The sequence below is a fragment of the Arachis hypogaea genome, chromosome 5 (genome assembly GCF_003086295.3).
Source record: "Arachis hypogaea cultivar Tifrunner chromosome 5, arahy.Tifrunner.gnm2.J5K5, whole genome shotgun sequence".
Taxonomy (NCBI): domain Eukaryota; kingdom Viridiplantae; phylum Streptophyta; class Magnoliopsida; order Fabales; family Fabaceae; genus Arachis; species Arachis hypogaea.
This window is the reverse complement of record NC_092040.1, coordinates 37,578,407-37,594,411: the sequence shown is the minus strand read 5'-3', so window position 1 is coordinate 37,594,411 and position 16,005 is coordinate 37,578,407. Positions and strand designations below refer to the sequence as shown.

Sequence of the window (16,005 nt, the reverse complement as noted above, 5' to 3'; positions counted from 1 at the left end):
AGTTGGTAGTTTCTGATTGCTTTTGACTAAAAACTCTGAATATGAAGCACACTTGTAAACGGAAGTAAAGAATATCTAATTTCACCGAGATTTAAATAAATTTTTAATTTCTAAAGACATAAAATAAATTATAATTTTTAAATTCACAAACGTTAAAGTTTTTATAATTCTAAATATCTAATAAACATAATTATCAACTAAGTTTTTTTAAACAAAATAATAAACAAAAATTGTCTAAAGAAAAACAATCATTTTTTATAGCATATAATTAAATATTATCCAAGTCTCTAATCAATCAAGTATAATCCAAATTATAACTTAAAGTAAAGTGAACAAATATTCCAAATACAGGCACAAAAATAACGTTTCAAATTTTTTTTTGGTCAAGTGGATTGGACAGCCCCCAATCCTAGGCATTACACCCGTGTAGTTTTATGTGAGGCAAACAAAGTTGCCATCTGACCCAGGCCTCGGCTGCAATAACGTTTCAAATTCAATTATCATCTTAAACACAAGACCCCTGGATTAGGTGGTATGGATTAGGTGGACTTTTTTTATTATGGCTGTCTCAAATTTTTAGCCCGACTCCATCTTTTTTGGCGAGTTACGCAAGCCGATCCAGCGAATTTTAGTCTATTTATCACTCTTAATTATAACAGGTCAACTCGATGCAAAATTAATATATACAAATTTGTAAATTTTAGGGTAATTCACCCTGATAAGCCAATGAGTGTAAAAAATTACACCAATCAGCTAATAAATGCAAAAGTGGTTCATGAATCAATCAAGATACATTTCTATCGAACTCCACACTCAATGTAATTCGAATCAGTCTTATTCGAATTACATACACGCGCACACCCACTAATTCGAATCAACCTGATTCGAATTACACACATGCAATCTAAAATAATTCGAATATTCCATAATCATAGCTAAGCAAGAATAAAAATACGTAAATACATAATGAAACTGATAAAAAATATCTCCAAATAAACCACAATTATTTATAAAAAAATAGAGTTATCACCAAATAATGATCGTTGCTGAGTTTGATTATAGTCAAGTTCGGTACTATATTTGACTACTGAGTTTGATTATAAGTGTTTATTGGGTTTGATTATACTCAGGTTCAGTGCTTGTAGCTGAGTTTGATTATAGATGTTTATTGCGTTTGATTATATTCAAGTTCAATGCTATATTTGACTACTAAGTTTGATTATAATAGTTTTTATTGAAAATATAAACCCTAACCCTAACCCTAAACCCTTAACCCCTAAATCCATGAATCCTAAATCCTAAACCCTAAATCCTTAAACCCATAAACCCAAAAATCCTAAACCATAAACCTTAAACCATAAACCATAGTTTGATTATCATGTTTATCGAGTTTGATTATACTCAAATTTAGTGCTAAATTTGACTAATGAGTTTGATTAATATATGTCTATTGAGTTTGATTATAGTAAGGTTCAGTGCTTGATTATTGAGTTTGATTATAAATATTTTTTGAGTTTGATTATAAATGTTTATTGAGTTTGATTATAGTCAGGTTCGGTACAAACTCAGGTTCAGTGCTTGACTACTGAGTTTGATTATACATATTTATTGAGTTTGATTATAGTCACGTTTGTTGCCATATTTCACTACTGAGTTTGATTATAAATTTTTATTGAGTTTGATTATAGTCATGTTGGTACTATATTTCACTACTGAGTTTGATTATAAATGTTTATTGAGTTTGATTATAGTCATGTTCAGCGCTATATTTTTCCATTGAGTTTGATTACTTATTCACTAGTTCTCTCATTCCCCTAGCGATCTACTCACCCTTCCACTGCTACATCAATTTAGCTTAAATACGAATTATTACTAGCACCAAAAATTGAATAATTCGAATCACCTCAATTTGAATTACTTTGAAATGTGTGTGTATAATTGGAATCATCCTGATTCGAATTACTATGTGTGTAATTCGAATCAGGTTGATTCGAATTTGTGGGTGTGTGTAATTCGAATCAGAACATAGAATTTGAAGTTCGAATTAGATTAATTTGAACTACATAGATTGATTCATGAACCAGTTTTGCTTTTGGCTAATTGGTGTAAATTTTCTCCCCTTAGCTTATTATAGTAAATTACCCTAAATTTTAAATGCTAAAGTAAAAAAATATATTTTTAAAAATTAAATTTAACAAATATTATATCATATTTATACCAAAATAAATTATTTTAAAATAAAAATAATATTATATAATATAAAAAAATATTAATTAAAATATAAAAATAATATAATATTACTAATTTTATTTTAAAAAATAATTTCTGGATAAGTTGACCCAAAATATAACTTAAATCCAATTCAAAAATAGTATCGACTATCGAATAAAAATGACAAACCAAAACAGATAAAATATACTTGGAGTCCGGGTGGGCCGGTCTTGAACATGCCTAAAATGTACTACTACTTTTAAAGCAACTCCAGGAAGATGCTTATTGCCTTATTCCCTCTACAAATCAGAAATGTGGAAGCTTTTCTCTTTCTCTAAACGCTTTCACCTCTGCTTCACCAACATTCCTCAATGCCCATCACAACACCACCAATCAAGCATGGAGGTAGACGACGATGACTTGTTCTTATTCGTCTTTAGCAGACTCTGACACGTGTGATGATGAGTTACCACCTCACTTACCATCCGTGATCTCCACAAAGCCCTTCTTCTTCTCTTCAGCACATGACCTCCTACTACCACTCTGTGGTCCCAATAATTGAGGGAGGAGTGGGAGTTCCATGAAGGAAATGAAGATTGGGATTTAGAAATGCTGACAAAAGGTAGGTGTTGGTGATCACAAAATCAAGAAAGACGGGCACGCATAAGAGAGGGACGCTGCTGTTCTACTGTCTATGCAATATGCATGCATGCTTCATCAATACAATATTACTTTTTACTTCTTAGCTTTGCTTGTTCCTTCTTATTTTTACTTATTTAATGAAAAATGAAAAATGACAGCTTAAAATAATAGTTCAAGATTCAAATTTCCTTTTTCAAGTATTTTGAAGCAAAATTTATTGCAGAGTCACAGAAAATAGTTTTCTAGGATCACTAGCTGCGTCTATTTGATCAATCTCCATCTGAAGCAACTTAAGAGCTTAGGGTGGATGGAATTCAGGGCTCAAAAGTCATGCTTTCAGCTTGCCGTTTAACCGATTCAAATAGAACAGAGGACAGGTACCTCTCTCCAAAGCTAGGGAAAATAACCTGCACCATACAACCCCAATTCAGAAATGCCACAAACATGTCCCATAATCTCAGTCTTTCAAACAGAGATTTCTAAATACTTTCACCAAAACTTTAGGGTACAATCAACTCACCACAATAAGCTTTCCAGCATATTCTGGCCTTTTTGCTATCTTCATGGCAGCAGCTGCTGCTGCTCCAGAAGATATTCCCACCTGCAACAACATCCAGAGGAAGACTGTAAAATTGAGAAAAAGAACAAATTTATAACCTGCTTCCACTTTAACTTCCGAAATTCGCTCAGATTGATTCTAGTACAATAGATATTTTCAAGCTCGATCTTCTCAGTTTCTACAGATTTGGGGAACTTACAAACAGGCCTTCTTTAAGCATAAGTTGCTTTGCAGTTTCTATAGCTTCTTCACTTGATATCTGCCAACTTAAACATATCTCAAGAGTTAACAAACCATAAAATGCATCGTTTTTTTAGTCTTATTCCCAATTTGAACATATTGAATGCTCGTGTAACTTTCTAAAAGGTATTCATGAATCACAACATTTTATCAACTCTTGAGTAAAGCTTACTTGAATGATTTCATCAAGAAGATTGACTTCCAATACACCGGGGACAAAGCCTGCACCAATCCCCTGAATCTTGTGTGGACCTACACATTAATAATGACAAATTGCAACTCACTGGGTACTACAAATGAAGTTGTGAACCTTAACCCTGAGGACTTCTAATAAATAAATAACCTTTTTGAAAAAAAAAAAAAAAACAAGAAAGTCATTGTCACAGAAGAGGTTGTAACTCACCAGGTTTTCCTCCTGAGAGCACTGGACTTTCTGTTGGTTCCACACCAATCAACTACAAAAAGTCAAAAGAAAAATGATAACATAAGAAAATAACACCATGATTATAGCAGAAATTATCTTCTGCAAATGTATCTAAAGAGCAGCTAACCTTTAAGTTGGAATTCTGCTCTTTCAGATATTTCCCTGCACCAGTGATGGTACCACCAGTACCTATCCCGCATACAAGCATGTCGACTTTTCCTTCCGAGCCTTTCCATATCTCTGGGCCAGTGGTTTCATAATGTATCTGCCACAAGAACAAAATTGATCACACAAAGTTGGCAAGAATCAGTTGTACTAATTATAGAATAGATGTGTTTCTGGTACCTTGGGGTTGGCTGGGTTTTCAAATTGCTGAAGCATGTAGGAATTGGGAGTCTTAGCCACAATCTCTTCAGCCTTCTGAAGGGCTCCTTTCATTCCCTTTGCAGGGTCTGTCAGAACCAACTCAGCCCCGAAAGCCAACAGAGTGATTCTTCTTTCGAGACTCATGGAAGCAGGCATTGTAATTATGAGCTTGTAACCCTTGGCTGCGGCCATGAAAGCTAATCCGATGCCAGTATTTCCACTTGTTGGTTCAATCAGAACACTCTTCATCAAAATATGAGAAGAGCCACATGCAGATAAGAAACAAATCAGATCATACATCTAAATAACTAACACTATCTTCCATCAATCCACATCCTACCTAGTTCTGCATCTCAGTTTTAACAGAAAGTAGCTAAAATCACTTCCAAGAGTAAACCAACCTTTCCAGGTGATATAAGCCCCTTCTCTTCTGCATCAGCAATCATACTGTAGCCAATCCTGCATGCCACACACATATATTAAGAACTGAGACTCGTGACAATTAGAAAAAACAAAGAAAAGAAAAGGAAATGAGTATGTACCTGTCTTTGACACTAGAACATGGCTCCATCAATTCTAGTTTGGCAGCAATGCGGGCAACACAACCATCGGTAACTTTATTAAGATATACAAGTGGGGTTTTGCCAATCAACTATACAAAAGTTAGAATCTAATGAGAAAAACTACCAAGTGGGGCAAAGCAAAACCTTTAAGAACTTAGAAACATAAACGAAAATGGACATCAAACTCACTTGTGTAACATCATTGGCGATTCCAGCCTTTTCAACAGCCATGATATCAGCTTATAACACTGAGAATCAAAGATACAACTATGAGCACATCGACAACAAAATCCATTAACCACAAATTTTTCTTAACAAAGAAAAAGCCAAATACGTATCTGTCTTTCGTGGGAGATAATAACAGAGAAGAATAATATTTAAAGAAAACTTTTGCATTGAAAACTCAGATCAGCAAAACACCAAAACCGAAAGTTCAGCTATGGAAAAGTGATATATCTCATTCTCAAAGTTTTGTCATCACCACTTGTATTGGAACCAAACATCACGATGAGGATCACAAGAATGAAAAGAAATCTAGAGACTTTTAGCATGAACACCAAAGCAAGGATAACAGATTTCAACATTATAAAACTCCGATAAAAAAAAAAAAAAAAACATGATAAGAAGGAACTTAACAAATAGTAGCAACTGATACGGATGCAGTGGCCAGGGACAGAGTCAGATCGGTAATAATGCGCAATGAAGTGGCTGATTAACAATGTATCGTGATTTGGAAAATTGATTAGAGAGGAAACATAGAATGTGATCTTTATAAATAAAATCTGTCAGTGTCAAACTTACGCATCACACAAGGGAAGCCAAGTACAAAGGACGTATCTGAAACACTCGCACTTCTTACACATTAATGTATATATATAAAATAACAAATTTTTTATATATATTGGATGTCTCTTTTTTTATGAATTATTAAATTTTATTAAATAAAAATAAAAAATATTACAAAAAAAAGAGTATTGATAAATTTTATAAATATAGAATTTATCAATGCATACATACATAAATATATTTTAATATATAATATTTTAAAATTAATAAATGTGACCTTTTGTTTTAAAATAAATAAATATAAAATGTGTAAATACATACAAAAATAACTTTTATTTATTAAGATTTATTATTATATAGTATTATTTTTAATTAAAAAATATTAAATAATTTAATTATTTTATATTAATTAAAAATAATTAAATTATTCGTTAAAAAAATAAAAAATATTGTAATAGTTAATTTTGTTAAAATATATTGTTATATAATATATTTTTTTCAAATATGTATAAGCATGCATTTTATTCAAAATATTATATATTATATTATTTAAGAAAATTAATTATTATATAATAATATATTTTTTAATGTGCATACAGTTATCCTTTGAGATTAATAATGTTTTAAAATATTATATATAATACATAAAATTGTTAATTTTTTTTAAATATAGGTAAAAAAGGAAAATAGAAAATTAACAATGTGAATTTAAAAACAAACACATCAATTTTGTGGCCAAAAAAATTATTTTAAGGGCAATTTACCATTTTAAAATAATTAGGAGAAACCTTTACCAAATTACAACAATTGGAAAGTTCATACATTTATGTCGTGTTTCATTTTATATAGAAATCGTGGGAGCTTAGTACGGTTTTTAAATGAACATAAATCATGCCTGCTAGCCAGATTTTATGTTGAAGAGCATTTGAATGTAAACCGTGGGAGGCAGCCACGGTTTACCCTAGATGAATGCAACACATAAACTGTGGGAGGCAGCCACGGTTTATGAGAAAGATTTTGTGTGCATAAAACTTTGGAGGCAGCCACGGTTTATACATGAGCCGATGAGCGGCTATATGAAGTAGGGTGGCTGAGAGAGAATCCAATGAGCTTTGTGCTTTATGGAGTCAGCAAACTTATTTACGTTTTAATACAATTTGAATTGTATTAGTATATTTTTATTTTTTAATCAATTTAATTTTATATAAATAATTAGAATTTTAAATTATAAAATTTGTATTAGTTTGTAATTTAAAATTTAAATAGACATAATTTAAATTAATAATTTATAAAATTGTATGTATTGGTATTATTGTACTCATATGAATATTTGTAACTAGTCACCAAAAAAAATATGAATATTTGTAACTAACTATAACTAACTATAAATTTACAAATATGATACTATATAAATCAATGATATGTGTAAATTTATAGTTAATTATTGTAATTATGTAAAATAAAGTAGTTTACAAAGATATTTATTAAAACTAATATGTTAATTATTTATATACTTAATCTGGACACTATAATTTCGCATTAAGATAAAAAAAACTATTAAAATTATCATGACTTATTATAATTAACCACTATTAATATTATTGCTGTAGCGACCCTCAATTTTAAAAATATAAATAAGTTATAATTTATTTTATAAAATTAGAATTCCTTATTTTTAGAAAATTATTTTTATTATTAATAATTGAACTAATTTTATAATAATTTGAATTTAATTAAATCTATATTATTATTATTATTATTATTATTATTATTATTATAAACATCGGATATAATTTTTATGAGTATTATATGTATTATAAGTTTATATAATTTTACTCCCTAGTATTATAAATTTACTGTTGTTATTATATTTACTACGTTACAATTATTATTACTATTATTACGTTTATTATTATTATTATTATTACTACTTGATTATCATTACTATTACTAGTATTATTATTACTATTATTAATTATAAAACATGAAAATAAAAAGCGGTTTATATTTTGCATTAAATTACATATATATTATTATTATCATTATATATTGGATTATATATATATATATATATATATATATATATATATATATATATATATATATATATATATCATAAGGCTTATATAATAATAAAGAAAGCCAAGGCGATGGCTTATAGGCTTCCTTAAGTCACACACACACATATTGTGTGAATATCGAAAGAGAACGATAAAAGAAAAAAAAGGAAGAGCGTAGCTGAGAGAGAATAAAAAGAGGAACCTAAACCCTACTAAACTTCTGACTTCGATTTCTTGCAATCCGTAACTCCAATAAAAAATCTAATCCGATAAAAGTATTCGTATCCTCTTCTTCTATATGTTGGTTGACGGTGACGTAACTCCTCTACTCTTTGAGTTTGGCCAACAAAAGATTTAGGAGGCACAGACGATTCTGGACGTTTTCTTCTTCGATAGCTCGGTCAGAAAGCTTCTCCAGAGCTTTGAATATTTTGATTCCGTACGAAGGTATGGTTTTGGTTTCTCGTAGTTAATGTTTAATGTCACGTGAAAACTTAGGTTAGAAAACCTTAAGATAGGAATAAAATGAACGAATAATTGATGGATTGTGTATATGGTATAAAATGTGAGGTTTAGCTGTTGTCAATAATTTGCTGTTGACGTTGGTCGGTTTGGAAAAAGATTTAATATTGGTATTTGTTCGATTATGAAACAATTTGTTACTGGAAATGGTTTGAGTGACTGAGAGGTGTTTGGTTTGATAGTTGGGACCCTTGAAGGGTGGCAGAAATTTAAGTCTTAGAGGAGATATTGCCAAAGTTTCTTTAAGAATTGGAGTCTTGATTTGAGGTAATATTTTTAAAAGCGAAAGAGATTATTATGTGGCTTGTGTATTTGAGACTATTTGTTGACCATCTGTCGCAAGATGTGACCGGGCACTTTAACTCCCCGGATTCCCCCATGGGCATGCATATAAATATGAATATTGAATATTATTGAGCTTGGAGTTTAACTCCATGGAATACTATATTATTGAGCTTGGAGTTCAACTCCATGGAATACTATACTATTGAGCTTGGAGTGTGACTTCATGGAATATTATATTTGAGCTTAGAGTTTGACTCCATGGAATATTATTGAGCTTGGGGATGCGCGCACAAAAGGACTGTCCAATGGTTAACTACCAGGACTTGTCGGGTTAGCTGTATAACCGATAGATGAGACTCATCATCCATAGGACAGGCATACATCATATGCATTTGTTTGTTTGCTTGAGTGTGCATTGTTTTAGTTTGCTTAACTGTTTAATTCTGCCTATCCGCTACTTGTTCTACTTGCTGTAAATGCTTCTCTATCTGTGTTTTCCTTGTTTGAACTGTATGTGTATGTTTTCTTAGAAATTCCTCTTGACGAAGGTGTGAGGAGAGAGGGTTGTTCCACCAATGTCTCGGAGGATTGGAGGAGTCAGAAAGTGAAGTATTAAGTTAAAGTTAGATTCAGAACTAGAATACCTTAGATAGCTTACCTAACTTTTGGTTTAGTTTATTTTCCTTAAGAATAATTCTGAGTGTCGGAGTTCTATGAATGCCTCTGGCTCTCCCAGGACCTTTTATATTAACTATGCGGGCACCTTTACCATACTGAGAACCTTCAGTTCTCATTCCATACTATGTTGTTATTTTTCAGATGCAGGTCGAAAGGTATCTCATGAGGCGTCTGGACACCTGAAGCGAAGTGGTTACTGGGTTATTTTGGTGTGTAGTGATGTATATACACGTACTTAGCTTTCTCTCCATAACTTATTCTTTTTGATCCTCCTAGAGGTTTATGGAGAGGCAGGGTTTTGTTTATGTACATTTTGGATTTTGGATATATACATATATATATATATATATATATATATATATATATATATATATATATATATATATATATTCTCCAGCCAGCCTTGACTTCGCGGATTGAGTGAGGAGCTTGTTATTTTGTACCTTTGGCTTTCTATTCATACTTGTATTATCTTACATTTGATAGTTATAGTTTGACTCACACGCAAGTTATTCCGCTTCCGGAGCGTGGCGCTTTTCATTTTGCAGTTTTGTTTTACCCATTTTTCAAGGCTCCTAGTCTATTATCGTCTTTCTACTACTATAAGTATGTATTTTATTTTTTTAGAAGTCGTAATACCTCACCACCTCTGCTTTACGACTTAAGCGTAAGGCTCTGTGTGGTAGGGTGTTACAATATGGTATCAGAGGAGTTCGTTCCTATAGAGCCTGAGGGATGGACTGATTATGCTTCTGGGCATACTCTGGGTGTGTGTGTGCTATTAGGATATCTGATTGATATATGTGGCATAAATGTTCATGAGCATGCATTTGGAACTTGAAGCATTAAACTTGCGATATTGAGACTAATCAACTTAATATCACTTGTTTGGTGTGAACAGGGACCAAATGTCGTCTCGTGGATCCGAACAAGGTATACGGAGAGGAAATCCCGTGGTTGAACCAAAGCAAGGACGTCGAGGTGGAAACTCTAGTGCTAGTACGAGTAACGTAAGTCGATACTATAGGTCAATGACCCTTACTGATTTCCTTAAGAATGGTCCACCTCGGTTTAACGGAAACGCCAATGCCCTGGAGGCTGATCAGTGGTTTCGAGAAGTAGAGAGGTTTTTGTACACTCAGCACATTCCTGCAGTACAGTCAGTAGAGATAGTGACTCATATGTTGGAGGGAGATGCTCAGAATTAGTGGCAAGAATTGTGTCATACCTTGCAGGTGGAGTTAACGGATGTCCCTTGGCATAGATTCAAGACAGAGTTTTATGGGAGATATTTCTTGCATGCGTTTCGCATTGCAAAGGAATTGGAGTTAATGCAGCTGAAGCAAAAGGATATGTCCGTTGCTGACTATACCCGTGAATTCGACAACCAGTGCCGTTTCTCAAAAACTTGTCAAGGAAATCCAGCCGATTATAAGGAATGGAAGTGTGCTCAATATGAGAAAGGACTAAGGAGAGATATTTTAATTACGTGTATCCACAAAAGCTAACAAATTTCACTGAGTTAGCTAAGAAGAGCCAGCTCGCAGAGGATCGCTGCTTGAAGTGGACACTGCTACAGGAAGACTTTAGTGAGACTGCTCTAGAGGAGCCGCACAGGGCTGGACTGAGAATGTGCTTTCGATATAGAGCACCAGGACACATGTCTAGGGATTGTCCGCGTGGAAGAGCCGCAAATGCGGGTTGGCCATGACAGGATCGAGGTAAGTATGATACAGAATGTGTAGGACAGATTTGTTCTATGTAGAGCTAGGACCTCGTTTCCGATTAGGTTAAATAACCGGATATGGAAGTTTAGGACTAGAAAGACTGGACGTAGTTTTGGACTTGGATACGGACTAGGAATTTAGGCTGATAGAAATATCTCTTTGATAACCAGTTAGGTGTCGAGAGAAAAAGTAAGTTGTGATAGATTTAGTGTCAGAGGCTGAACCAGTTTCGATTGTATTACGTAAGGTGACACCATTAGAATCGGCAAAATTTAAGAGCTAGATGAAATGAGTATTAGAAGCGATAAATCCGTCATTCTAATACCAGCCTGCTTTATAACCCTTCTGCATCGAGCCTGTCTTATATCTTCCGCTTTGCGTAGACTTTTAAGCCATAAGAATATCCTGGATATGTAAACTAAACATGTTAAATCTTTTTATTTTTCTTTGACATGTTTAAGAAGGAAAGTTACATTAGTATGAATCTTTTCTATTTTATATCAATTTTCGAGGACGAAAATTTTTGTAAAGTGGATAGAATGTAGCGACCCTCAATTTTAAAAATATAAATATAAATAAGTTATAATTTATTTTATAAAATTATAATTCCTTATTTTTAGAAAATTATTTTTATTATTAGTAATTGAACTAATTTTATAATAATTTGAATTTAATCAAATCTATATTATTATTATTATTATTATTATTATTATTATTATTATTATTATTATTATTATAAACATTGGATATAATTTTTATGAGTATTATATGTATTATAAGTTTATATGATTTTACTCTCTAGTATTATAAATTTACTGTTATTATTATATTTACTACGTTACTATTATTATTACTATTATTACGTTGTTTATTATTATTATTATTATTATTATTATTATTATTATTATTATTATTATTATTATTATTATTATTACTTGATTATCACTACTATTACCAGTATTATTATTACTATTATTAATTATAAAGCATGAAAGGTGGTTTATATTTTGCATTAAGTTACATATATATTATTATTATCATTATATATTGGATTATATATATATATATATATATATATATATATATATATATATATATATATATATATATATATATATATATATATATATATATATCATAAGGTTTATATAATAATAAAAAAAGCCAAGGCGGTGGCTTATAGGCTTCCTTAAGCCCCACACACACATGGCTTATAGGCTTCCTTAAGCCACACACACACATATATATATATATATATATATATATATATATATATTTTGTGTGAATATCGTAAGAAAACGATAAAAGAAAAAAAAAGGAAGAGCGTAGTCGAGAGAGAATAAAAAAAGGAACCTAAACCCTACCAAATTTCTAGCTTCGATTTCTTGCAATCCGTAACTCCAATCAAAAATCTAATCCGATAAAAGTATTCGTATCCTCTTCTTCTACACGTTGGCACCACTTTTGATCGGTAGAAGTTGACGGTGACGTAATTCCTCTACTCTTTGAGTTTGGCCAACGAAAGATTTAGGAGGCACAGACGATTCTGGACGTTTTCTTCTTCGATAGCTTGGTCAGAAAGCTTCTCCAGAGCTTTAAATATTTTGATTCCGTACGAAGGTATGGTTTTGGTTTCTCGTAGTTAATGTTTAGTGTCACGTGAAAACTTAGGCTAGAAGACCTTAAGATATGAATGAAATGAATGAATAATTGATGGATTGTGTATATGGTATAAAATGTGAGGTTTAGCTGTTGTCAATAATTTGCTGTTGAAGTTGGTCGGTTTGGAAAAAAATTTAATATTGGTATTTGTTCGATTATGAAACAATTTGTTACTGGAAATGATTTGAGTGACTGAGAGGTGTTTGGTTTGATAGTTGGGACCTTTGAAGGGTGGCAGAAATTTGAGTCTTAGAGGAGATATTGCCAAAGTTTCTTTAAGAATTGGAGTCTTGATTTAAGGTAACATTTTTAAAAGGGAAAGAGATTATTATGTGGCTTGTGTATTTGAGACTATTTGTTGACCCTCTGTCGCAAGATGTGACCGGGCACTTTAACTCCCCGGATTCTCCCATGGGCATGCATATAAATATGAATATTGAATATTATTGAGCTTGGAGTTTAACTCCATGGAATACTATATTATTGAGCTTGGAGTTCAACTCCATGGAATACTATACTATTGAGTTTAGAGTGTGACTCCATGGAATATTATATTTGAGTTTAGAGTTTGACTTCATGGAATATTATTGAGCTTGGGGATGCACGCACAGAAGGACTGTCCAATGGTTAACTACCAGAATTTGTCGGGTTGGCTGTATAACCGACAGATGAGACTCATCAGCCATAGGACATGCATACATCATATGCATTTGTTTGTTTGCTTGAGTGTGCATTGTTTTGGTTTGCTTAACTGTTTAATTCTGCCTATCCGCTACTTGTTCTACTTGCTGTAAATGCTTCTGTATCTGTGTTTTCCTTGTTTGAACTGTATGTGTATGTTTTCTTAGAAATTCCTCTTGACGAAGGTGTGAGGAGAGAGGGTTGTTCCACCAATGTCTCGGGGGATTGGAAGAGTCAGAAAGTGAAGTATTAAGTTAAAGTTAGATTCAGAACTAGAATACCTAACTTTTGGTTTAGTTTATTTTCCTTAAGAATAATTCTGAGTGTCGGAGTTCTAGGAATGCCTCTAGCTCTCCCGGGACCTTTTATATTAACTATGCGGGCACCTTTACCATACTGAGAACCTCCGGTTCTCATTCCATACTATGTTGTTGTTTTTCAGATGCAGGTCGAAAGGTATCTCATTAGGCGTCTGGACACCTGAAGCGAAGTGGTTACTGGGTTATTTTGGTGTGTAGTGATGTATATACACGTACTTAGCTTTCTCTCCATAACTTATTCTTTTTGATCCTCCTAGAGGTTTATGGAGAGACAGGGTTTTGTTTATGTACATTTTGGGTTTTGGATATATATATATATATATATATATATATATATATATATATATATATATATATATATATATATATATATATGTAAATATTCTCCAGCCAGCCTTGACTTCGCGGACTGAGTGAGGAGCTTGTTATTTTGTACCTTTGGCTTGTTATTTTGTACCTTTGGCTTTCTATTCATACTTGTATTATCTTACGTTTGAAAGTTATAGTTTGACTCACACGCAAGTTATTCCGCTTCCGGAGCGTGGCGCTTTTCATTTTGCGGTTTTGTTTTACCCATTTTTCAAGGCTCCTAGTCTATTATCTTCTTTCTACTACTATAAGTATGTATTTTATTTTTTTAGAAGTCGTAATACCTCGCCACCTCTGCTTTACGACTTAAGCGTAAGGCTCTGTGTGGTAGGGTGTTACAATTGCACATCATTCAGCCACTATATTTATAATTCAATGATTATAATGTAATTTGAATTATTCCAAAGTCAAAATATATGATATAGGACATCCAACACAATTACATTGTGAACTTTACACATATATGTACTAATATCTCAAAAACTCAGTCAAAGATCAATAGGCATATTTAACGATTGTCACTGAAGTTATTACGTATAATTCAAAAATTAAATTATACCACTCAATGGTATTATCATATGATAATTTAAAATGTTGAGGATAAATAAAAATAAAAGATGAAATTAAATGATAATTAAATACATTCATATTATTTTCAAATTAAAAGAATATACTTATACGATGTAACCACACCATTAGGCTCAAAACTCACTTGCTTGTGTTCTTAGCTCAAAACCATGTTCCAAAATATAATTCTTCATGCAATTTTTGGCATTAAAGCATTTAAAATTTGCAATGCCCCATGGTTGCCCCAAAGTATTGGTTTCCTAAGAAAGAATTTCATTGTTCCAACCAAGTAGACTTATCATGCGAATGGTGCTAACTAAGACCTAATCATGCAACCTATCCTAATGTATTCAGATTTATTCAGATGTTACCTATGGAGATCGGTCGGTCGACCTCCCCACACTTAAAACTTAGCACGGTCCTCCGTGCTATAGGTTAGGCGCAGTGGTTGGTTGAGCTCCGAGTGTCCCACATCTCCGATGTCATCGCTTTCTCCGCTTGAAGTTGCGGTAGATGTGGAGATATCGGGTTCCTCCATAGGTGGGGTGACTATGCTTAGAAGTCTCTTCACATGAGCATAACGGCGTTGGTTGCGCCTCTCATAACGGTCCAATTTCTTGTGAAGGTCTTCAAGGCGTTGGGCGGCCGACTTTTGCGATGTAGATGAAGTGGTGGTGTTGTGAGTTGGTGTGGGTAGTCCGATGTCCTTGGCGGCTTCCGGAGGCTTGAGGCATCTCTTGGTCGGAATTATATCACCATCGACCGGAATTGAGGTTCTCCTATCTTTAGCCTCTCGGTTGACGCCGGCTTTTGCAACCAATTCTGTCACCAAAGCGGGGAATGGAAGATTGCCTTTGGCATGAATGCGCCCCATGGATCGGCGGATGACATGCGAAATGTTGACTGGTTTCTCTGTTAAGATGCACCATATCAATAAGGCCAACTCGGTGGTGATGGATGACCCATGTGTACTTGGGAGCACATAGTGAGCTAGAATTTGGGCCCAAGCCGTGGCTTCTTGAGTGAGGTGGCGGACATCTAAACCCTTGGGTCTTTGCTTTATGGTCCCCCGAATCCAGTAAGCGTCGGGTAAAGCAATGACGCGGAGGATCGCGCTCCAATCGAATGCACGGTCATCGCATGTAGCCAAGACTTCTTCGTAGGCGTCATATACATCCGTTGATGGTTCAATCCCAAGGACTTCTTGGATGGTTTCCACTGTGACCGAGACTTGCTTTCGGCGCACAAATATTGATGTGAGAAGGGGAGAGTGGTAGTTGGAGTAGAATTCCACTACCCATGAGAGATTGGCCTCCTTTGGTTGCCTCAAGAGGAACCTCCAT

The 16,005-nt window shown here is 33.2% G+C and overlaps 1 protein-coding gene across 3 annotated transcripts; it reads right to left on the bottom strand.

Annotated features, from left to right (window-relative positions):
• Positions 1 to 2,924: 2,924 nt before the first annotated feature.
• On the bottom strand, positions 2,925 to 5,864 carry LOC112801267 (cysteine synthase). 3 transcript variants are annotated; one of them, XM_025843907.2, is made up of 11 exons: positions 5,807 to 5,864; positions 5,195 to 5,253; positions 4,985 to 5,094; positions 4,844 to 4,901; positions 4,422 to 4,685; positions 4,204 to 4,341; positions 4,056 to 4,107; positions 3,825 to 3,904; positions 3,612 to 3,671; positions 3,374 to 3,454; positions 2,925 to 3,260 (listed from the first exon to the last, which is right to left on the bottom strand). In XM_025843907.2, the coding sequence occupies exons 2-11, from the start codon at positions 5,234 to 5,236 to the stop codon at positions 3,168 to 3,170; spliced, it is 978 nt and encodes a 325-aa protein (XP_025699692.1). In that variant the 5' UTR covers positions 5,237 to 5,253; positions 5,807 to 5,864; the 3' UTR covers positions 2,925 to 3,167. The 3 variants fall into 3 exon arrangements, 2 of the variants coding, with proteins under 2 accessions (XP_025699692.1, XP_072093235.1); XM_072237134.1 differs by lacking the exon at positions 5,807 to 5,864 and adding an exon at positions 5,642 to 5,782; XR_011882070.1 differs by lacking the exon at positions 5,807 to 5,864 and adding an exon at positions 5,642 to 5,782 and having other exon boundaries at positions 3,006 to 3,260; positions 3,612 to 3,678.
• Positions 5,865 to 16,005: the final 10,141 nt, after the last annotated feature.

What these genes read in the sequence shown, in the direction of transcription:
- LOC112801267 (XM_025843907.2), bottom strand. Translation starts at nt 5,236, where the DNA reads ATGGCTGTTGAAAAGGCTGGAATCGCCAATGATGTTACACAA. An exon ending in TCGCCAATGATGTTACACAA is followed by an intron (nt 5,095 to 5,194) that starts GTGAGTTTGATG and finishes ACTTTTGTATAG; the next exon opens with TTGATTGGCAAAACCCCACT. An exon ending in GGCTTATATCACCTGGAAAG is followed by an intron (nt 4,686 to 4,843) that starts GTTGGTTTACTC and finishes ATTTTGATGAAG; the next exon opens with AGTGTTCTGATTGAACCAAC.